This window comes from Crocodylus siamensis, chromosome 5 (assembly GCF_052110815.1).
Source record: "Crocodylus siamensis isolate JL-2025a chromosome 5, ASM5211081v1, whole genome shotgun sequence".
In the NCBI taxonomy this organism is placed as follows: domain Eukaryota; kingdom Metazoa; phylum Chordata; order Crocodylia; family Crocodylidae; genus Crocodylus; species Crocodylus siamensis.
Window position 1 is genome coordinate 192076992 of NC_143399.1, and position 24199 is coordinate 192101190.

The window sequence follows — 24199 nt, forward strand, 5'->3', positions numbered from 1 at the left end:
CCAGATTTGAAGGGAGGGTAATTTTTTTTTTTTAAATACTTATAAACGCTACCGGGGAGCCCATTTCTCCAGGAAACAAAGTCGTTATGTTACTGTCAGTGCTACAGAACACTACCAACAGATCATGTTGCATGCCGAGATTCCTGCTAGCTTCTTTTCAGTTTGGGGTCCAAATACAGTAACAAAGTGTTTTCTATAAGAAAACAAAAATGAATCCCTCACAAAAACAGTGCTTTACTTTAAAGTCAGCACATCCCTGTGCTGAGTTCAGCACACGCCCAGAAGAGGCATCATGTCAGTTTGACTCGGCTCACCCAAAATCTGTGTAGATCAGGCACTTCAGTGGGGCTTTTTGGGAGCTTTTCTCTAGTAGTTCAGGAGTACTTGGGAAGGCCCTAGGGGGTACACATAGGCAGTCAGGGACAGAGCGCCACCACCCACCACCCTGAGTTGCCTCTCCCAGGGCCGGGGGAGGGGGAGGGGGAGGGCAGTGGTGTCCCTCTGCGGGCTGCACAGGCACTGTCCGGCCAGCTGGATGCAAGGGGAGGGAACAGCTCACACGTGGTGGCTGTTGCCACCACCCACCACCCTGCATTGCTACTGATCCACATCCAGCCATGTGCCCGACCCCCCCCCACCCCAGGGGTACACTTATTAAAAAAAAAAAAGATTGAAAGCCTCTGTAGTAGCCGATTGAATTGGCTTTAGATAAAGGTGCCAAAAAAGCCCTGCTGAAGCACTGAATCTATACAGACTACAGACGCTGGGGAGCTAGGTCGAACTAATGCGCCGTCTCTTCCGGTACAGAGCCACTGACGTCTGTCAGCAGCCTACACCACTATTGAAGGCAACCATATCCACACTGACACATATTCACCATATGTTCTTGTACGAATTTGTACTGCTTTGTTGAATAATGTTTTTGAAAATCCACTCAGGCAGATTTGCAACATCTTTAAAATAATGTAAAAATATAACAGAAAACTACCTCTTAAAAGCAAAATTAAGACTCCTGACCATTTACAGCCATTCTGTGCAGGCCAAAACAATGTAAAGCAAAGCTGAAACAAAAAATGACGGAAACTGACCATCTTTATGTTTGCAAGTTTATATTGGAGCTTTGTAGCGTGGCTCACATACTTAACAGGAAGGCATTAGAGGAGGGGTGATTGGTTTTTCCTGAGTGGGGGGGGGCACAATTTGGGGGTGGGCCAAAAGCCCCATATGCACTGCTATACTTCTGTGCTGGGGCATAGTACCCCCCCACTACGTGACAAAAAACCTGTCCTGTCCTGAATGGTGCCAAGTCAGGGTCCAATGTCAGGGGGGACATGTGCCCCCCCCCCCCATGTCCCTCCTACCAGTCACCCGTGCATTAGAGGCTTTTACTTTAGTACAGAACAAATGGAACATTGACAGTTGCAAACATTTCTGAGCACAAATCTTTATTAGATCAGCCCCCAGGTGCGTTTCAAAACATCGCTGTGTTCTTGCTCCCAAAAACATGGTCTAATAAACTTGGCCAGCACCAGCTTTTTGGTGTGTACTGTTTTCATAAAGTCTATCACAAAAATAATAAACCCTTTACTGAATCATTGCATTTTAGCAGTTTGCAAGCTCCCAGGGAAGAAGGCACCTTCCCCAAAATTAACACTCAGCACTTACACAGATACCATTTTTAATCAGTATAACACTTCACAAGAATGGAAAGTACCATCACCCCATTTTACATGCAGGAAACCATGATACATCAGAGGGAGAACCTGAAAAAACTCAGGTCTTCTATAACAGCATCCCCACTGAACTGGATGGGGCAGCTGCTACAGCTTCCGTTTCAGTCCCCCTTATTGGAGCCTGTATTACAATTTACAGAACAGTATCTAATAGAAGTGCGCTTTCCCAACACCTTTTTATCCAGACTAACAAAACATTTTTGCAAAATGTACTTTTAGAATTGGTCAATTGTTCTCAAATACCAGATACGAGGCTGCGCCAAGATTCGTTAGTGAGTTACAACAACTGGATGAAATAAAGGGTCATAAAGAAAATACCATAACAGAATCAAGAGAAAACAAACCTGTTCCAGTGCCACCCCCAATAAAACATGACACTTTAACACAGGAAAAATATGCTCCGCTCACTGAAGGGAACACAAAGCCCAGTCTGAGCCAACAGAAGCTCACAGGGAAGATAGGGACAGATATAGCTCATTGGCTGGTCCAAAAGTTCTCCTGCTACTTGCAGCTCTCTCCCCTTTCCTGAACCATCTTCAGTCTTTTTGCTAATAAATGATCCTCACAACAACGTTAGGAGTTTCTGTTTCAACTACTGCAGAACTTCCCCTCAATGCTTTAAGCTTCCGTCTCCTGTCCAACCAATTGAGGGGAAAAAAGAAGAAGCCATATTTAGCTATTGTACATTTTTTAAATAACTACTGACTTATCATTCCACAAATATCCTTGAAATGCACCAACCCAGAAAGCTGTTATTCAACAAGCTTACTCCCCCATCTCCCTTTCATGGTAAAATAAGGAAAAAATTGCCTCCAATTAAATTAAAGAAATAAAATCTGACTAAATAAAGCCATCTTGAGAGAGTATAAATTAATCAACCAGAAAAATTATGTTAACAAATAAGGAAGTTTTAAAAACTCTTATATTATACAGTTTAATCTATTTCTTAATGCAAATACAATCTATTTTTTAAACTTTTTAATTTAAATTACTTTGTCAAGATAATTGTTGCTTTAGGAGACAAGTACTAGTTTCTAGAGAGGCAAGTATGAAAATAGATAATACATTTCAGCTGTAAATATGCATAACAGTGGAAATTCAAGTGAGAATATTTCCAACTGAATTTTAATGGAAATTACACTCCCTTTGGTCAGGTGTGAATTTCAGGTACTTAATTTTCTTTAGTTTTTCAAGTATTCAGTTCTCTTAGTATTTTGCTTTTTTACTTCTCTGCAAACATTGCTAGTTTTATACTAGTGTTGTGATTTAATTTGCCCATGTTATTCCCAGATAAAAATGTTACTTGTTCTCAAAACAACCATACATTATATCTGAAATTAATTATGGACGTCAAACCCTTTAATTCCAATAGGCCAATTAATTCCAGTACATCCAGATTGTTTTGTGATCATGTGCAGCTGGGTCCAACTTTTTCAAAAGTGAATTCCAATGATAACAAAACTTATAGGCACATTGCTTCCTTTCATTTTTGCTGTCACAATACTGACACACTTTCGCATGCAGTTGTATATCAGCTACCGGGACGGTCTAAAGACTAGCTGGCAATGTAAAACTAAGGATTGCAAAACAAAGGATAATTTTGCGTGACGGACTTTTTACTAAAATATACAGTTTGAACAAAAACTTAGTATTACTGCACCCAAACTACCGCGGCAGTAAAAATGGTGCAAGTTTGCTTTGAATTTGTATTATTCAGGGCTTTTTCACATTGTTACCTGAAAATCCCTTAGTGGCATGCTACATGAAATGTTAAAACTCAGTTTGGTTTTTGGTTGCTGTATATTTAAGTTCAGCACTTCTGAAACCAAAACTTTATGCTCAAGAAGCAATGAATCTAAGCGTGATGGGAAGACAGAGAGCCAGGCCTAACGCAGGTGTTTACATAAAGTACTACCAGTGCACTTTGTTGTTTGAGCCTGAAGTCTGAAGGGATAATCCATCACTGAGGAGTTTTACCACACTGTACCATGGTTTGGGAATGTACTTTAACATTCATGAGAGAAAAGTATAAATTAAATTTTTACTTACAAACTGAACTGCATTGCAGTTGAAGTCTTGGTAGGTAAATGCTAATACACCTACTGCATGACCTCCCAGACATTTGAGATGGGTGACATGCAACTTCAGGCTGTATCCACTCTTGTTGAAGTTATTAGCAACAAAACAAATAAAACAGGATTTTTGCAAATAAAGAAATGCAAAATCTGGCCTTAAGCTATTATCAAGTGTGACAGTTTGGAATCCCCCAATTTTGTACAAGATATAATCCTGAAGACTTACTTCACCAGCGTCTGCTTTTGGGATTCCACATACACGTGCTAGGAAAATACATATAACAAATTAATTCTAAATATCTTACACTGCTGCAATATTTGGTTTGCTAGCCTTAGCTATATATCCACTTGAAAGATTTGACAGCTGATATTTCCATGGTTAAAGCAAATTGTTAATAGCAAAAAGTAACCTTTTTCAGATTTACTCGTGTTGTGTATACACACACACACTGCAGTCAAATGTCCACTCCAAGGTGAACTTGAAATAACCATATCCAAGAGCTGTTATTTTCATCATGTTCTTTGAACAATCAGATCACCCACTTGAACAGAATTCTTTAGTAAGCTTTTCAAAATTATCAGTCTCTCTCCGTAACAAGTGTACTCCTTTAATGTACCTTATCAAGCATTCACTTTGTTTCTCTCTTTTTGAATCAGCCCTTGGAGTACTATCTTTATAAGACCAGCTGTTATCCTATAGTATAGTCTCAATGCCAATTTGCGTTTCCCAAAGCATACCTACAATGTAACCTCCCTGCACAACCAATACCTTGCAGATATCAACATCAATTTTAAAAAAATTGAGAGATTCTTTTCACAACGCCCTACTGATTTTACGAAGGATATTTTTTGTAACAGAAGAATGTGCCACAATAGTTTCACCAGACAAAAGCTGACCTGAATGATACTATAAAAGAGAGAGGCCTTTACTTACCCCCCATATTGTTTTACGCAGAGATAACACTCTTTCCACTGTGCTTGTTCTCTTCAGAAAATAAACTGAAATGAACAAACATGCTGACTTTTGCTTTAATAATGACCGCATGCATTAATGGAGGGATGAGGGCAGCAAATGCCTCACGGGCATTTTCCCAAAATTAAACGTACACCAAAAAAATTTTAATTTTTTCCTTCCGGCCTACATGGAGGTCCCAATAATACATTCAAGACTGGTAAGTTAAGCCTCCCACTTGAAGGAGGAATCTTTGTGCAAGAGACAATTCGCATACAGACCACCATTAAAAAAATACCTGCGAGTGAAAACTGGCTAAACTGGCAAGAGACAAGCAGAAGCAAAGATATGCATGAGCTCACAACAAAGGACATATTTTTCTTCAGGATTATTCTCTGAAACGCCATTACCAAGGTAAGAAGTTGGGACAAAGAAGGTGGATGAGAGAGACCTGGGAAATGAAATAATCCACAATAAAAGACAGAAGGCAGGAATGAGAGAAAACATTACCTCCGACAGGCACGCACTCAGCTTGAAAGACTAAGAAATTCTCAATCCCTCAGGTAAGACTGACCCATTGGAGAAGCCACAAGCCAAGGCCAAAAAGTCAGGCCTCTGTCCTTTCTGGCAAGCACTTCTCCTGCCTCTGATAACAGCGAATGCTAATGACATTTCTCATGAAAGCATAAGCCACCCCCCCATGCATATAATTGTACAATGTGTGATAACTGTCTTGCAGACTTCAATTAGCTATCAGTCATCGAGTCAAATAAATTAACAGATGTTCTGCAGCTCTATAAATCTTGCCTCAAACTTTCTCTTGAAGGGCCATGGAGAGCAGAAGCACTAAACCCTAAGAAGAGTGCCAGAGCCTAGAGGTTTTTTCTGAGTCTGTAGTACAAAAACAGCTGGATCTGGAAGAAAATGGTAGTCATAAATGTATTGTCGGAAGTTCCGATTATTACAGTAGGGCGGCAGCAAGAGACCACAGTCGTTTGATACGACCATCGTTTGATTACTTCAACGATCGAGGTTCTGGGACAAATACACTGAGGGAATTCAAGTTGACAGGGACTCTACAATCTACCTGAAAACTTAACTAGATACTTATATTTTCAGCAGACTGTTATTTTCCCCAGTCAGCCCCAGAGTTACCACAGGATGAGAGAGACCATGAACCCTAAGAATACTCCAAGTCAGTTCTAGGCCAACCCAAGTCAGAGGAGGGTGGATGTGTAGGCGCTAGGACCAGTCACCACCGCCACCTGTCCTCACAGTGGAACACCTGCCGCTGAAGCCCCACGGCTGCAAACTGGATCCAATGGAGCCAAGGGCCAATCCCTGCTCTAAGCTGTAAAAACCTGCTTCAGCCTGAACAGTGTTGGAGGCACAAGTTTTGAGGTGGCAAATGGCTGAACCTGAAACCTGTCAATAAGCCATAGTATAAAAAGATGTGAACTGCCTCTTCTCTCCACCAGCCCCATGGAATAATGTCAGAAGGTATTTTACCACTTCAGCACTGGCAGCAGAAGCCTTTCAATGAACCAAGTAGCCAGACAGTCCAGGGAAGCTGGAAGGTTCATCCAGAGGCATCTGCTAGCATGCAAGACCAGAGCTGCAGGGGCAATCACAAAACAGACAATTTAGTGAGCCTGCTCCTAATAGAGTACCAAGGAGGAAGCAGTATGGCTGCCATGTCCTGAAGCAGTGGTCAACCAGTGGATCTCTATCCACTGCTAGATCTTGGAGCCTCTTGGGACAGGTCTCTGAGTCTCTTGGAGTTGATCCAAGGCTGGGGTAGGGGGCTGAGTGCCCATGTGCATGCATGCACATGCCCCAGCCTAGCAGGTCAGTCTGTGAGGGAGGGAAGGGGCAGGGGCTAGATCATGACTCCTGCAGCGAGGGATAGTGCCGCAGAGGCAGGAGCAAGGATATGTCAAGTTGAATGGGGTCCTGGCCGGGTGGGACTTACCTGCTTGGGAGGTGCACCCCTAAATCATGTTTCCTTCCTCTGCCTCCCCCCCTTCCCCCTCACAGACTTACGGGGGGGGGGGAGAGGGAGAAGAAGGGAGGTGGTGGTGGTCCACAGTAGATCTTGGATTGCTTTTAAACGCCAAAGGTGATCTCCTACTTAAAAAGGTTGGAGACCACTGTCCTAAAGGAAGTTTAGCTGCCAGGTGATGACTGAAGAATGATATTCTTCCAACCACTTTTCCTCCTCAACTCCACTCTCACAGAACTTTACTTCTATTGCTTTCATTTCTAAAGAAAGAAGCAAAAGGCTCAGCCATGGATTCCATATATCCTATATAGAAGAGGCAAAGCGATTTAGTTTATAAGATGTGGAAGGCAAAAATTATTACCAGATCTCGATTACCTCTTATTCTGCTCCCTTGTGCGCAAAAAAATCCTGACATAGGGTAGAAAATGCAACAGAAGATCACTTTTGGTACTGAGAGTTGATTTACAAACACTTTTGTTTTAAAATGTAGTATTTAACTTGACAGTCTGCAAGGAAGATAGCAGCCTCAGAGTAAATCTGCAAGAAATATTATGAGGGATTAAGGACTGCACATTTTTACGTAGACTCATAATAGAACTAGAAAGAACTTGGGTTGTCTGGTATAATCCCCTGTATTTTAGAGACAATTCCCTGTATCAGCATCTCTCGCCTTGTGGCCCATCAACTCTTGGTCTATAGATTACTGGTCTCACAGGTTTCTCCTTCTCCAAAGCAACACCTGCAAGTGTTCAGGATGAACCATAGTCCTAGACATCTACTGAAGCAGCTTTTAATAAAGCAGCAGCAAAGCCCATACTTGCCACTAGGGTTCATTGAAACTAGGAGTGCACCAATAAAGATTTTATTGGCTGATACTGATAGCTGATTATTAACCAGCCATTTCGGCATACCAATCCGATAGCCGATTTACAGGAATGCACCACAGCAGCTTGGAAAGGAACATCCTGCCAGTAAGTCTGTGGGATGGGATGAGGCACAGCAGGGGGAGATATATAGATCAAGGCTTCCATGGTAAGGGAGGGAGTGGGGCAGGTGCTGCCTAGCCAGAGTGGTGAATGCAACTCCAGGGCTGGGATCAGGATGGAGCTGTAGGTGGCTTGTCCAGGGAGCACGGGGAATTGAAGGGGGGCTCGGAGGGTGGGGGAAAGGCAGCTCTCCACTGCTGTGCAGACCTCTGCAGCCGCAGGGAAGGCAAGGGGGGCATGCCCCCCTCCCTCTGGATTTGTGCACGGGGCAAGGGAAGGGTGCGTGCTGCAGTCTTAGTGCCAGGGGCTGCACCAACCTCTTCCCAGCATGGAGGCTAGGCTCTGAGCAGGCAGGAGACAGCCTCAGCTGCACAGGGCAGGTTACGGCAGCACTGGGAGGGATGACTACAGGGGGGCTACAGGGAATTCTGGGGTGGCCATAGCCCCCCAAGCCTCCCCCTGCTCAGGGCACCAGGGTTCCTGAGGGAAAGGCAGAAGAGCAGAGTGGCCTGAGCAGAGGTGGTGCTAGGGAGAGCTTGGGTAGCTACTGCCACCCCAAAATTCCCACTAGCCCCATGTCCTGGCGCCACCATTCACTCCACACAGCTGAACCCACCCCACTCCTGCCCATTCAAGAGTCCAGCCCTAGCCCAGCCCTGCCACTGGGAAGAGGCTGGCGCAGTCCATGGCCCTGATCCCTCAGCAGGCAGCCTGCCCTGCGTCCATGCAGAAACCCAGGGGGTACATGCCACCTATGCTTCTTCTGGGGGGGGGTGTGCAGTAGCAGGGAGACACCCTCTCCCTCGTGCCCCCTTGGTAAGCACTTGTGGCTCCATCCTGTTCCTGGCCCTGGGGTCATATTCACCACCCTGCCTGGGCAGTGCCTGTCCGTGCCCCAGCCCCACTCCCTCCCCTCACTGTGGGGGCCTCGATCTGCTCCCCCACACCCCTTTTCTCCTCCAGACTTACCGCTGCCCTCCTGGCCAGGTGCATGCACACAGCATTTATTAGTGACTATCAGCCAAAAAAAGCTGACAGCTTATAATGTTAACTTTCCTGTTATCGGTGCTGATCCAATATGCAACTGATACATTAACACACCACTAACTGCAACCATAAACCAACCCTGAAGGCAAGGAGCAACAGATACATAATATGTAAAGTTGCACCATACGAGTCCAGAGAGGTCATTAATGGGACTGTAACAGGGTTACCTTCCCAGCCAGGTCTCCGCCTCGAGTCTTCCCCTGTCTCTGGGCAGTCCGCCCGCTCCACTCGCCTGCCATGCCTTGATAAAAATAAAGTTCAGCTGTTATTTGAGTGGGAGACTTCCTTTTGTATGCCCTGGTGACTAGGGCCATAAGTGCACACTGCCCACTCCTGTACATGTCCCATGCCTTGCAGATGTTCCACTGCGTGTTACCTCTCTGGCCTAGGCCTGGAGCAAACTGGGCACACAGTTGTAGCTCTACCATAATACTCTGGAGGGCCACTCATGCCACTCCTCTCTTACTGAGGTCCCACTCACTCCACTGACTCTCACCTGGCCTCTTTCATGCTGCCTTCTTTCCTGGGCCTCATCCGTACCACCCGGCCTTTCAGGCTTCGGGCTCGTCTCTCCACACCTCAGTCAGCCCTGGCGCAGTCTGTTGGGCATCTGCCGCTGCTCTGACCTGAACGTTTGCTGAGCGACTCTACAACTGTTAGCCTACTTCACTCCTGGCCTCTCGCCGGGACTCTACTCACTTGCTGGGCCTTTCTATCCATTACCCCCCTCTCTCAGGGTCTCTACTTTCACACCCAGGCTTTACCCTGCTGCCTGGGAGTGGCTTCAGGTCCCTCCTTCTGCCTAGACTCTGCCTTAGGGCTCCTAACTAGCCTGGTCTCCCTCTGCTCTGCTGGAACATCACAATGGATGTGGGGCTGGGATTATAAGGCACCCCTTCCTGCCTTTTACCAGTGAGGTAACTGACCTGGCATTTCCTGGGGCCTCCCATACCACTAGGAGCCCCACCAGGCCACCCTTCTCCAGCAGGGTACAGTTTCACATCTTACCCAGGACAAAAGGAGCCTCAACCTCCCCATAGCCTCCTACCTTACCTCCAGGTCCCCAAGCAGGAGCTCAGCCAGCTGATGTTGCTGCCTCCCTTGCTAGCAGCCAACTGCCCTCTTTATATAATTGGCCTGCGTTTGAAAATGGCTGCCGCAATCAGCCACCTGGTGGCTGCCTGCTGCAGTCCTTGAAGTGGCAGGCAGCAAAGGTGTACTGCCACAGGGACCAAAACTTTCAGAGCTTCTTCCCCAAAGGACTTCAGTGAGGATGAAGCACAGAAGAGAAAATGGAGTGGAACAAAAGACCAGTCATGCAGTGAGGGGGACTAGAGCATTAGAGGGAGTGGCAGGGGGGGCATTAAGGCAGGGAAGCAGGTAATTCAGAGCTTCTTTGAAGAGTTTAAGAGTGAAAGGAGAGATTTTATTCAAGTAAACAGATTTTAATATCCACAGTGCATGTACCAACTTCATTTGATTTTTACTTGCATCCTTCCGAATTGCCCCCTCCCCCCTGCTGAAGATGTTCTTCTAGAATCCCAGTGTGGTTTTAGACTATCACAGAGTACCACTGACGTGATTTTTGTTGCTTGACAGATCCAGGAGAAACTTACGGAGCAACACCAGGAGCTGTTTACAGCATTCATTGACCCAACCAACCAAGCCTTCAACTCCAATCGTGAAGCCTTATGGAAGGTGCTGGCTAGGTTTGGTGGTCCACTGAAGTTTGTCAGCATCTTCAGGCTACTCCATGATGGGATGACAGCCACAGTCCTTTGCAATGGATCAGCGACAGACCCACTTACCACCCATATTGGTGTCAAGCAGGGCTGCATCATCACCCCAACACTTTTTCCATCTATCATGCTGTGATTTTGATTCTCATCTGTGACCAACTCTCTCATGGAATAAGGGTAGAGTATCAAATGGACGGTCAGCTTTTCAATCTGCAGTGCCTTTGTAGCAAAACAAAAGTTACCTGGGGGTGCATCACTGACCTTCAATATACTGACAACTGTGTTATCCTTGCGCACACTGAGGCCGATCTGCAGTTTACCCTTGACCTTTCTTTCAAGCGCGTATCATAGCTTGGGACTCTCCCTTAATATTGGGAAGACGAAGCTGCTCCATCAGCCTGCCCTAGCACAAGTTGCCCCACTCCCCCCCAAATGATCACTGGTGGAGAACTCCTGGAAAACTGTGAGCATTTCCCATACCTTGGCAGCCACCTCTCCCAGTTAGTCAGTCTTGATGTAGAAAGTGAACATAGGATTTGCTGCGTCAGCACATCCTTTGACAAGCTGCTTCGCCATGGCTTTACTGACCGAGATCTGCAGATGGAAACTAAGATCCTGGTCTACACTGCAGTGGTTATCCCCACACTCCTCTATGGGTAAGATGTGGGTGACATATCGAAGCCATCTTAAGTGCCTGGAAAGTTTCCATCAGTGTTGCCTCAGAAAGATCCTTCGCATTAGATGGGAAGACCACAGCACCAATGCCAGCATCCTCTTTGCAGCTAGCAATCAGCACTGAGGCAAAGATCATGAAACATTAGCTCCACTGGGCTGGCCACTGTGTGGATGGCTGATGCTTGCCTCCCAAAACAAGTCCTCTTCTCTCAACTCAGTCATGGTAAGAGGACCCGCAGAGGAGAGAGGAAGCACTACAAGGACACCCTGAAAGGATATCTTAAGGATGGCAGTAACCCTAGAAATTGGGAAGTGCTGGCTGCTAACAGGTCTCAATGGCACTACATTGCACAATCAAGCTACAGCATACTTTGAAGAGAACAGGTCTTGCTCAGGAAGCCAAGAAACGGCAGAGGAGGAAGGACATGCACAACATCCTAGCCAAGAGCTGTGTACCCAAGGCACCACCCATCATATCTGTGGAAAAACTCACAGAGCACACATTGGACCCTTCAGCCATGTTAGAACTCACCAATAATCCCCACATCCCCCTGGCAGACATCATCCTCGCATTGAGAGATAGTGTAAACAACTAACTTCACCAGCAAGTCAATGGCTGGTGTGATTTTGGAATCGAGAGAGATGGCAGCCACAAATAAGGCTGCAGAAGCATAAGGCACTTTGTTGTTTGTCAGTCATTCTCAAGTCAGATCTAACCTGTCTTCCGACGATCACAGGGCAGGAACATTCAAAAAGTGAGGCCCAAGTTCTGTCTGCCTCTCTCCCTGCGAGTCTGGTGACTCAGTCATACTTTTGTTCCCTGATACCGAGCATGTTTTTCCTGGGGAAACTGCTTTGCGCCTGTGACTGATAAGCAGCCTCATCTCTGGAATGGGACGCATCTGTCTTCCCATCTAATGCTGTATTTCACCTCCTTTCTGTCCTCCTTTCCCTTTTCCATCATCTTCTCCTGCAGTCCCCTTGATATTCTCACTGTCCTTAATCCATTGGTGTGCTGCACAGAATTGGCTTCCTACTGTTAGCAAAATACAAGAGGAGAAAAACAGCAGCTGCTTAAAAATAAACCCTAAGCCCAGGACCCTTCAGTCTCCCCCCACTCAGAGAATCCTCTATTCAGGCAAGAAGGCTGGGCCAAGGGTGCCCAAGGAGGAATGTGGGAAGTGAAGACAGAACTGGTCTTCTCTTTTCTCAGAAAGGCCTAATGGAGACAGCAAAGACTGAGAAGCTGTGAGGAAATATGAGATTATCAAGAGCCAGGAGGGAAAAATGACACTATACTTGGACTCTGCATTTTCTGGGCAGTGTTGTGCTCTACATTTAGCCCTGAAGTTACTACAAAAAGCTTCCAAGTTCTGGGTTCACGCATCCACTATTACATTTTGCCATTTTCAATTTTAAGTCCCTCAAGCTCAACATTAAAAAATATATATCAGCATTTTCTTAAATAAAACATTCATGCAGAAACATGTTATTGCTCTAGATGAACACTAGGTAGTGCTATCACTCTAACAAAGCTCAGTGGACAGCATTAACAATGCATGCTCATTTCTCTTCAAACACTGAAAAAGGAATGGCCAATTATACCAGCGGGTACAATTTGCAAACTGATCCTGATATGGCTTAGTTACACCCTTCTAAGCCACACTGATATTAAAGTGCTTAAAATCTGATCTTTTTGTCCAGCAAACTTCTACTCCGCACTCCTAATAAAAGCGGCACTACAGTCTGCACTTGTGAGGGGAAATATGCAGTACAAGAAAACACAACAGTGTAATCATGAAACTGCTGCATAAGGCAAACAGAAGAGCCCTTCCATTACTCAAGTTACCTCCAAATTGGAACACCCTGATCTCTCCCACAGAAGAGGCAGTAATTAGCTGCAGTGAAGACTACTTATGTAGCTTACCATGGAACCCTGAATATAGGGCAGAATAAATGGGATATCCCAGATGAACTCTTCATGCCGTTTGCAATGCAGCTCAAATCTGGTTGCTTAAATATAAGATGAGCAATCTTACACAGATAAACATGTATCAAATGTTATTACAGACTTCGGCACAAACGAGCTCATAAATTCACAGGCCCACAAAACAACTGAGGTGTTGGTGCACTAAGAACCCTACTGTACCTTCACGCTCTCAAAAAGTGTAACTGATATAAAACACTGCACCCCTAGGAGTTCCTCGCTTAGATGTTGCTTAGATTCATGTTGTATAATTTTGGAAACAGCATGTCCTTCCACTGCTGCAAGAGGTTATGACATTAGTGGGCCATGTGCAAAAGGAAAGTACTCCCTAGTTCAATGATGTTGTATGTTATTTTCATTATTAAATGCAGCATATTGGTCAATATCGATGCTGGACCCCAAAGCATTTGGTTACATTTGTTAATATTCCTAGATTACAAACCTGGTTTCCCACCTATTCTAGTGAAAGAACAGTTTTATGAAAGCTATGGAAAAAGAGCGTCAGTGAGGAGACAGGATGGACACAGCATTCATGCTCTGGGAAATGCAATTTCCTCTGCCTCCAGGGTGTGGGTGAAAAGTGATGGTGCAACTTCTACTTCACTGACTGCAGACACCTTCTGAACCTCTCCTACCTCTAGTGTTCAGCCGTTCCCAGCTTGTCAGGCCTCTTCCTTTATTCACAGCATCACCATCCTGATGTAAAATCTAAGGTGGCAATGCTCTGAGCTACAGGCACTGCTAGATTTAATTTTCAATTTCATTTTCCAGCTGCCTGTGTGCAAGATAATCATCTTGATACTGAAATTCACATATGGTCCCAAGGTGAAAAAGTGAAAGCCCAGCCTTTTTGCACCTGACAGGTCACAGAGACAAAACACTGGACCTAATCCACTTCTCCAATATCTGGCATCTCTTCCCTTCAGTATATAAAAGTGTGCCATGGTATCTTCACCTAAGAGTACCAGCAGTTGCTACCGGCAATGTTGTTACTAAAAGGCACCACAGCTGAAAATGCACTGGAAAATTCTGAGCTGTAGGGAATAGTCTTATACTATACTAGAACCTGTGAGGTTTTGCTGTTCAGAGGTGGGACAAGATCTGGAGAATTCACATGGGTTATGCGCACCTCTGCCATGCCAGAAGCCCCGCTGCAGAGCAAATGTGTATGAATTACTATATGACTCCCCAAACAGTGGGAGGCAAGAAGTCCTGCATGAGCTACTCAACACTAAGGCTGGAACAGTGCCATGGGGCCTCTCTTTGGCAGACAGCATGGGGTGCTGGAAAGAGCTCCTTCCTTTCAGGAGGACTGCAGCTAGAGGTGGTACTGGATCTGGCATTTGGAGGGGGCGAGGGGTAGGGGGCTCCATGGGTTCCCTGCATGCCAGATCCAGCATTTGTCTCGGACAGTACCACCCACTCCAGACCCCATGTTGCACCAGGCCGGCTGTAGCTTACACCACATATGGCTCACAGCCCAATCTGGCCAGAGCAGATGCCACATGTAATGCTGTCCCAGACTGGCTGGAGCAAGTGCGGCAGGTGCTGGATCTGGGAAGGTGGGGGGGGGGGAGGGGAGGGGGGGGCAGTGTCCACAGGCCTAATCTGGCCTGTGGCTATGCCATTCATCCAGCCTGTGGACCATTTTTGTGACACTCATCTGGCCATAGGAATTTGAAATCCCTGCTCTAGGGAAAGGATTTTTACATCAGACAGTCTACCCTGCTTTTCAGACTACCCACAGAAAGGAGGAACTCGCTTCAACTCCATTGAATGCAGAGCTGACAGGTTTCCTTTCTACCTCCCAGGACCAGATAGGAACATTTTTAATAAAACTATGAACTCTGTACAAACTGACAAAAGTCTCCGTCTCACTGTGGAAAACTATCTGTTTTGCTATGGGCAAATCAATGCCTAAGATCTGCACAGTCTAAAGACTCAAAAGCTATCTGAAACCCCAGCTGTCCTTTCCCTGTTCTCCTGAATGGGCCACTTCCAGCTGTGCCTCAGTTTACTCTTCTCACTGCCTCTTGGATTCTCTCAGGCCCCATCCACTCCACTACACTGAAAATACCCTCAGTCACGGTTTCAAACTGTCTTTTCTTGGCAAAACTGTCAAGCCAGTGATCCGTCCTCCTCATCCTTCCTTTTGTTCCATCAGTACAGTTGATTTTCTATTCACCCTTGATTTGTCTCCTAGCTTTAGCTGCTCTCAGTAGTTTTTTTCCTCCTTTCCTCCTCTTTAAGGCCCTGCCTCTAGTGTCCTTCTCCTTCCTCTGTGCTTTTGCTTGTGATCTGGTCTGTTCACACAGCTCCAACCATGATCTCAATGGTGATAACTCATGCCTAGCCTACCATGCTTTACTCGTCTCTCGTTATCCAAATATCTTTCTGGTACAGTCTCTTGCTCATGTAATTCTATCAAGTTCAATGAGTTTAAGTGCTTTTTAATCCCAAATCCTCTCCACTTATCTTTCTCCACCGCTGAGAACAATGTCAGTATACTTCACCATTGTCACTCATCGCGACTTCTGAGTCACCTGCCTGCTTCCCTCTTCGTCCCATTCGTCTTGTTGCCAAGCTTCTACACCTTCCTCCAACTAAAATGCTTGGCCATGACCTGGTCATCTGCAGCTTCCTCCCTGAAACTTTGATGACTTCCCCAAGTCCATGAAAAACACAACCGCTAAAAATTTCTTCCTTACCATTCAGATCACTCCAGTTTTTTCCTCTGAAACATTATGGCAGGGGTGGGCAAAATGCAGCCTCTGGGCTGAATGTGGCCTACTAGGCCATTCTATCCAGCCCATAGGACCCCTAAAAAAAATTAGAAAATTAATATTCATCTGCCCTTGGCTACCTGTCATGTGGCCCTCAATGGCTTGCCAAAACTCAGTAAGCGGCCCTCCGCCCTTAATAATTGCTCGCCCCTGCTCTATGGGTTCCTTCTGGTCCTCAAAAGCTGCTCTGCCTTGCACCACAACGATTTTGCTTCTTCTTTCACTTCAACCCTGCCCTGTTATTGCCTTTCACACCCTTTGATTGCTGCCTAGAGATGCATGAAATAACCACCAATCCTCCTTGCACCTCTGTTCACTCGAAACCTTCCTAGTGGCCCACTTCAGTGCTACCCACAACCATTAGCACAGAGCAAACACCTTAGGGGAAAGGGACAGAGAGCAAGGAAGCAAGGAAAAAAAAGAAAATGCTTAAGCACTTCATTTTTCTTGTGTTGCCCCCAATAAGTTGCATCTATGCCCATTTGCACTGAAACGCCTCTAAAACAAGCAGCAGGCTCTTGCACAAACAGCAGTGAGCCCAGACACTAGTACAACCATGTGAAAATTAGCTCCCGCTAATTATCTTCTAGGTTTCCAGCCTCTCGTTCAAAACCAAGAGGCTACTCTATGTTTACAAGCCATTACTAGGGAAAAAAGGCACTTTCAACTGATGCATTTGAATTCAAAGCTCTCAGCATTTTCTGTAGCTGCGGTACCTAGCCTCTCCTATGAGGAAACAGGGTGTTGTGGAAATGAGTTAATATTACTGCACTCTTTGAAAATGAGAACTACTGAGTTGTATGTGACAGCTCATGTTCAGCGTGCATCCTTCCAAACATGTGCTTTTTATCCCTTAAGTAGCCCTAGCTACACAGGGACATTTCTGATTTGCTTTTCCAGCTACAATGACTCCAGTAGTGTAAACTGAAATGCAGCCTTGGCATAAGTACTTGTACAGCTGATTCCTAACCTACCTCATCTCTTATTAAATACCGAATCTTTAGATTCCCGATGCAGCGGACAGTGCACAGTCCTCACTAGAAGATGCATGTACACTAAATCTCTTCCCCTTTCTGCAGCAATAGTGCAGATGCACCTGTTCTGCTAACAGTGGAAGCCCTAGGACGTCTTGGGCAAAAATGCTTCAAAAATAGCATCAAATGCTACTAAAAAATGGAAACAAGTTCCATCATTCTAGTCAAGACTGCACTGTGACACTACATTAGCAGCTCAGTACTCTCAGAGATCATAAAAGCTGAACAAGTTTTCTACTATGTCCACAATACTTTTTTCTTAATCCTGAATACTTCTAGCAGGCCTTATGCTAATCTCTTACTAATATTCTCAAGCAAGATTTAGCAAGAAAACACTGAATAAACCTTCCCCCTGATTTGTGTGTGCAGTCAGGTAGCACAGCACAGTGGTTTCAATTTATCACAGCCAAGAACAGGCACTCTGCTGGGTTCATACCTAAATTTAGAATATGAATGAAATACTTATTACCACTAATGCCATCCTTACTTTTGTCCCCTTCTTCTGCAGGTTTTTACATGCAGTAAAAGGCTTGAAAATAATTTCAAACAAAGTACTGTAGGAGCTGAAAGGATAACGCACTGTATGTGTGAATGATCTGAGTCTACAAAGAAAGGACAAGCCATGAAGTGTATTTTTAGACTATATTACACAGTAGCAAATATCAAAGCTTTTAATGAACAAAAATAAAACCTATGAATAGCTATCAACATAGGTTATTCAGTATTTAATAAGCGGAGAGACTAAAGCATCCCTTTGACATGGATGGAATGCACAAGAAATCCAACTCAGAACGGTTCAGAACCTTGGAAAACCCTGGGTGGCATGGGGCCCCAGGGCCCACTCCTGGCATGCAGGGGCCAGCTGAAGCTGTGCAGGGGCAGGCAGAAGCAGTGTGGGCCCATTCTGGCACATGGGGCTTGATTCAGCCCATGGACCAGCTCTGCACCACTCATTTAGCAAAAGCTTGACCACCACTAGTTTAGTTTATTTAATCTACTAGAACACACCCTGGCAGACATTTTCAAGTGCTGCTCCAGTGCCCAATACTGAGATGCAGACTCCTAAAATCCTTTTGAAAACTTCCATTTGCCTAAAATTCTGTGTAAACATTCAGCTAAGTGCGCATCCTGTCCACTTGTACTAGGACACAGCAAATGCAAACACAAGGTATAAACTGGAACATGTTTATTAAGATTTTACTCACAACCCTCCCCTGAGAGAACCTTAAAGTAAGAAAAGATTTAATTTTTACCTACACAACAACAACAGGAAAAACTTAAGCAGGGCCATGCTATTTAAAAAATGTATATCATAAAGTAGTTTTTAACCATTCAAACTGAGACACCCTAGCATTTTGAAAGTACTTTTAAAGCTTAAGAAATAAAAGGCACAATATTTGCTAATTCATACCACCACTGACATGAATTTCTGAATGTTATGAATTAGCAAGTATGCAATCCAACAATTAAAAAAAAAAAAAAATCAAGGAGAATGAATAATTGAAGATGCTTTGTTCTGACATGATAATCTGTCTTTAATTATACTACACCATACACTTACATTTATGACATCTGACAGTCAAATAACGGTGACTTGCTAATAAGAGCACCTAGAAATGGGAAGGAGCCCAGGTTTGTGAAAATGAGTACAAAAATTACAGGAATTTTACTGTACTTGCAGCACTGTAACCTAATCATGTTAGTCTTTGCTACTGGATATAGTGCCTTCAAATCTGAGTAATTACCAATAACAACACACTGCATTGAGTGTCAGAGAATTAATTGAGTTTTCTGCAATGAAAGACTTTTGGCACAAAAATTATAAACGAAGGTTGACCTACCTGAATGGGTCCTACTGACATCAGCAGGTTTTTCAGTTGGACATCAGTAGTTGATGAAGAAAGCCCTTCAACTGACACGATACAGGGCTGAGGTTTGCACTCCACCACTCGCAGGTTCTGTTTATTTGGCATCAAGCGTCCTCGGCCCATCTGGCCTGCTACTCCTCTGCCTCTCCCGTGCATAATGACCTGCCAACAACCAAAGTAACAGTGTTTTGATTTACTTACTTGGTGCCTTTGTTAACCGCATCTGACAGATAATATGAAAGTTTGCAATTTACTTAAAGACTTGATTAAAGTACATGTTGATTAAAAGCAGCATGTTGCTGGTTGCCAATTTAAAAGGCCACATGTTAACATATTTATCTTCAACTTAGCCAAACCTCTCTAAAAACCTGTAACAGCCTCTAACAGGCATCACAAAATCAGGCTTGGCATTTGGGGTGGATCTACAAAGCAAGCAACCACTTCTTGCCAAAAAATATGCAACTGAACCACCATACATTTGATTGGCCCTAGCATTTTGTCCTGGGTTACAAGAACAATCCCTGCGCCCATCCTGACCTTCTCAGACAACAAACTATGCTTGATCAACAACTACAGGAGCCGCATGGCACAGTACTCCAGGTCCTCTCTAGTCTCCACTGCTACAGAGTGCTGCTCAGCTATTTGTAGGTGCAAAAGGCAAAAAGCTATCAACTTTAAAACAACGATATTTAAAAGACTCAGGTTTCCAAAACCACTGTAGGTCCTGGCAAAACAAGCTCCCCCTCAAGTGCAGCAGCTGTGTTCCTATTCTGTTAAACTCTGGGTTACTTTTGCCTCCATCTACAATTATTTAACCAAGGAATTAAGAGGAGCAAACACTTAACACAAAATAAGCGTTCAGAACAAGCATTCCCATTTCTTCTCTGCAGATTCAGACAAACGGCATCTATTTGGGAAACCAACCTAATTTTTTTCCTCATTAATGGAAGCCTAAAAGCCACTATTCTCTTAAGAAAATGGGCAAGAAGAGCATCATCCCTCTTTCATAAATGGAGGAAAGTAAGCAAAAATGTTAGAACAAAATTTTCTGTAAGTACCTGAAGTGATTTTGGAGTTAAAGGCTCACTGGGTTTCAATGAGGTTTAGGGCAACTAAATAATGACATTTTTTAAAAGGGAACATATTGCACCTCAGGTTGCATGTGCATATACATTCTGGTAGTTTGTAATTAAATGGTCACTCACCATCCCCCTGCCCCTCCTCCACATCACCCCCCACAACTAAAGTCATAGGATAGCTCTACCCTGGGAATAAACCTGAGTGTTGTGAGAAAAACACTGTTATAAGTAGATCTATACCTCATTTACTGTAGCAGATAGGTGTGTAGAAAGGAGAGCAGAAAGAATGTGAAAAGGGGACTGCAGGAAAAGTCTGCCCTATGAATAAGTCATAGGCTTTGAACAGGACAATATTTGGCCTTTTTGCCCTTAATGCCAGGAAGCATACTCGGTACTATCATCTGTAATAGGAATTTCCACAATATTTGTTCTCCAATGAAATATCATCCTGAGATCACCCAACAACTCACACAGGCCGCTGAACAGCCATCCAATGGAAACAACTTTCAGACGTTCAGTCTGGGCTGGATTCAAATGGGCCTCCCCATTATCAATTCCCCGAGTCATGCAGCCATTCACTAGTAATTTATTTAAGCACTGACATGTTTTTATTTCTTCAGTGCTATTAAAAAATTGAGTTCTTTCTTAAATCCAGCCTTAACACAGCAACACGCCAGGCAGATTAAAAAAAGAAAAAAAAAAAAATCTAGCAGCAGTGACACATCTTCAATCACCTTCTTAGCTTGATGAATTCCCTGGATGTTTTTGACTCCTTGAGGAACTGTTGAATGTATTGGTGACACCTGCTGCTGCTGCTGCGGGTGCTGCTGCTGCGGATGGAGTGTTCCCTTTGTCAATGTGACCTTCCGCACTGGCTGCTGCTTTGGCTCTAGAGGTTGTTGAGGCCGCTGGGGCTGGCCCTCGGGGTGAAAAAAGCCAACACTCTCTCCCCCCTGCTGAAATCAACAACAGAACATGCTGTTCAGTATCTGCGCAATGCAAACATATGCTTCCTGCGAGACCTGCTGGGGAGCAGGACTTGGTTAGCACATAGAAAAGAAAAAGAAGATGACAGACTTGCATGTTAAAACTTAAGCAGTGGCCGTTAGAGAAGGGTGCAAGCTTTTTACTACAAACTACGCTTAATTAAAATGTCCGCAGTGAAATACATATGCTGCCTAATTAGCCAAAATATCACTATGGTCTTCTAAGGAGTCCCTTTTCTTGGCATACCCCCCATGGCTGGAGTAATTTTCCGCTCCAGGTAAAATGCTTTTCCCCACATTTTTTTTTTTTTTTTTTTTTAAAATACAAAGACCAAAACTGACTGACCCTGGGGTCCAGTCTTTCTTCCAACCAGTGAAAACACATGGGAACATCTTTCCAGTGCCATCTTACTGTTAAATTCAGAGTTCGCAACATTTTCCAGCATACGCTGGTGTGGAGGGGCTAGAAAAATACAGCTTGAATTGGAAATTGAATTGGGCAGGCATTAGGACCCAGCTGTTATGACAGCTTCTCCCTGCCTCCCAGAGTAGGGTGCCTCTCAGCTGCAGTGTAGTACTAATTGCAGTGAGATGGAGGAAGAGCCCCTCATTGCCCAATGCCACAAAAACCACAGGTCCATGGGCCAGAGCCAGCTCATGGGCAATAGGTTGCCAAGTCCTGGTGTAGTTCATGCACTGGCTGAGGGGAGGGATGGAAGGAATAAAAAATAGGCAAATGGCTTCATTTCATGGGCTTCCTTTTCCATGTGGCTCAGCTCCTTCCACCAACAGAAAACCAACACCCTTGCATGCATTTCAGAAGAGGCCAAGGTATGCAGCCATCACCGACTCACGTAATGCTGCTAACATGAGTAACTGTACTCTGGGGGTGTGTCTACATGTGCAACTAAGCACAACTAAATGTAATGCGCATTAAGCAAATGCACATTAAGCAATTTTTGGCAGGTTTCTACACATGGTGGGATTTGAGACTGAAATTAGTGCCCTTGGGATGAAAGTTAGTACCAAGTCCCTACAGCCCTGTTATGTGCCCCTAGTGGCTGGGCAGACCCAGTACTAAAGTTAATGCATTTGTACACATGACCTGGCACTAATGTGCTTTAACTAATCATGCCTAAATTTGCCATTTTTAATGTGCATTAAGGGCATGCACATGGAGACATGTACCCTCAATGTGCATTAAATTAGGCTAATGTGCATTAACGCGTCTCGTGTAGACATACCCTGGGAGTCTGAAAAAGAACTGGGCAGCCACATAATTAGAGTGTTTAAAACAAGAAGGTAACTTGCAGTGCTACATGGCAACATTAACAGCTTACGGCAACTCCAACAACACACACATGAGATCTGTTGCCAAGGCAGAATGATAACAAATTTATTTTCCAATAACTGCACTCCAATACCCTGCCTGTGTAAATCCACACCAAAAGAACACTCATGCGCTAAACTGCCAGCTCACAGCGACTACTGTGCCTGCATGATTATTCCACTCTCTCTGATCAGAACATGCAAGCCACAGTGACCCCTAGAGCACCCACTGCCCAGTTACTTGCACAAATTCAAAGAATCCATGGGAGGACTCAAGAAAAGGAAGCAGTCTGGAGAGGACAGATATGCATAAGAATAATTAGACCCAAGGCCCCTGGCATACACTCATTTAAATGTGCCATGGGATCCAATTCCTGATTCCAACAGTCATGCCTCTTGCCATGTTACACATGCATGGCAGAAGACAATTCTGGGATTAGGGATCATTATCCTAAATCACGTCTTACTTGTCTGTACAGGGAGAAACTGGGATTATGATCCTGGGACCCTTATGTACTTGAAAAGTTTGGGACCCTTCCCACTCTGCAGGTTGAAAGCAAGATGCCTGTAGCTGGCCAGGACTGAAAAGCAGTTGATCATTGGCCCAGCAGGTATACTTGGGTCAGTTCCAGACTCCAGTGCAGTCTCTGGCCCAAGTCAACAATCAGCTGACTGTTGGTCAGCCACACGTTCAATTTTAAGGCACAATACAAGCTTGCCACAAAAAACTGTTCTACATTACAGATAGATCAATTTTATACCAGGTTTGCCATTTTATGACACCTTAAATTGGATCATGAATTGCACCCTTGTCATTTATGCTAGGATTAACACGTTAATCGCAACATAAACGTAACGTGTAGAGGGAGAGTTATAAACAACAGTTCCTGGAAAACAATTTCTTTCCGTCAGGAATTTCCTCCAACTCCCAACAGATAAATGAACAGTGACACCTTGCAACCCCCTGAAGGCAGCAGAAAGATTAAAGGAAGACTGCATAACTCTCCCAAAACAATCAATGAAGTGATATGCCAGAGTGTCATGCTACATAAAGGTATACATGGAACTCAAAGTGGGGGGTTCACAAATTTGTGACAAACCTACATAAGCATGCCACAGAAGCTGTCCAATCTAGCAGAATGAGCTCTGAATCTCTAGGAGAGAATGCAAGTCTGAATACAAAATTTAATCCATTTTGAAAGCATCTGTATTTATGCAGTTTTCTCTCTTTTGACTTGTGAATATATGAATCTCATTTTGAATCTGCAAATAACCCAGGCAACTAACCAAAGGGTTTCATGCTAACTAACAGGCTTCATGCTGATCACAACAGACAACATACATGGCTCTGGAAGGAACACGAGGCAGAGTCTGAAAGTCAGTAACTTTTTGATGAGATCATGACTGAGGGTGCATAACCACCTTATCTCCAGGGAGAACTGTACCAGCAAAATCCTTGATTTAGGATGGTAAGTTGCTCACTTTTTTCACCCATAGTATATTAGAACAGGAGCATTTAGAGACAGCTGATAAAGAGCAGTCCCACAAAAAGAGAGATCAGGGGTTCCTCCAAGCTCACAAACAGTAAAGTCAAGTCTGAGAATGAGGCAGTTTCTCTATATTAATACAAAGATAGAAAGCCCTTTCAAAAGCTGATTTGCTACAAGTTCACTGGAGGCAGATGAACCATGGAACAATGGACAAAGGGCTGAAAAATGCCTGACATTTACACTGCTCCTGGCAAATACTTCAGAGTAGCAAATACCAAGATCAGCTAACAAATCCACACTTTTACTAGAAGCCAAAATGTTTTCTACAGCCATGAAGAGGCCAGTTTTTGGTGGCCTTCTCACACATGTTCACTTCTATGGAAACACATGCCTGTTCAAATTCATGTTGGTTATCCTAAAGTCTGAGACACCCA

General features: G+C 44.4%; 1 protein-coding gene across 6 annotated transcripts in view; it reads right to left on the reverse strand.

The window, feature by feature from the left end:
• RBM33 (RNA binding motif protein 33) overlaps positions 1–24199 on the reverse strand; it is a 169032-nt gene that overhangs the window by 16421 nt on the left and 128412 nt on the right. The window contains exons 16-20 of one of the 6 annotated variants that reach the window (XR_016442375.1): positions 20695–20916; positions 18855–19043; positions 4035–4072; positions 3783–3893; positions 1429–2366 (exon numbers count right to left, since the gene is read on the reverse strand). Coding sequence is in view for 5 of the 6 variants with exons in the window: in XM_090047645.1 (XP_089903771.1) it covers positions 2282–2366; positions 4035–4072; positions 18855–19043; positions 20695–20916 (534 nt within the window). In the remaining variant the exon portion in view is untranslated. Of the gene's footprint in view, positions 1–1428; positions 3894–4034; positions 4073–18854; positions 19044–20694; positions 20917–24199 lie in introns of those variants that run through there. The other 5 variants (XM_090047645.1, XM_090047646.1, XM_090047643.1 and 2 more) reach the window with 5 other exon arrangements.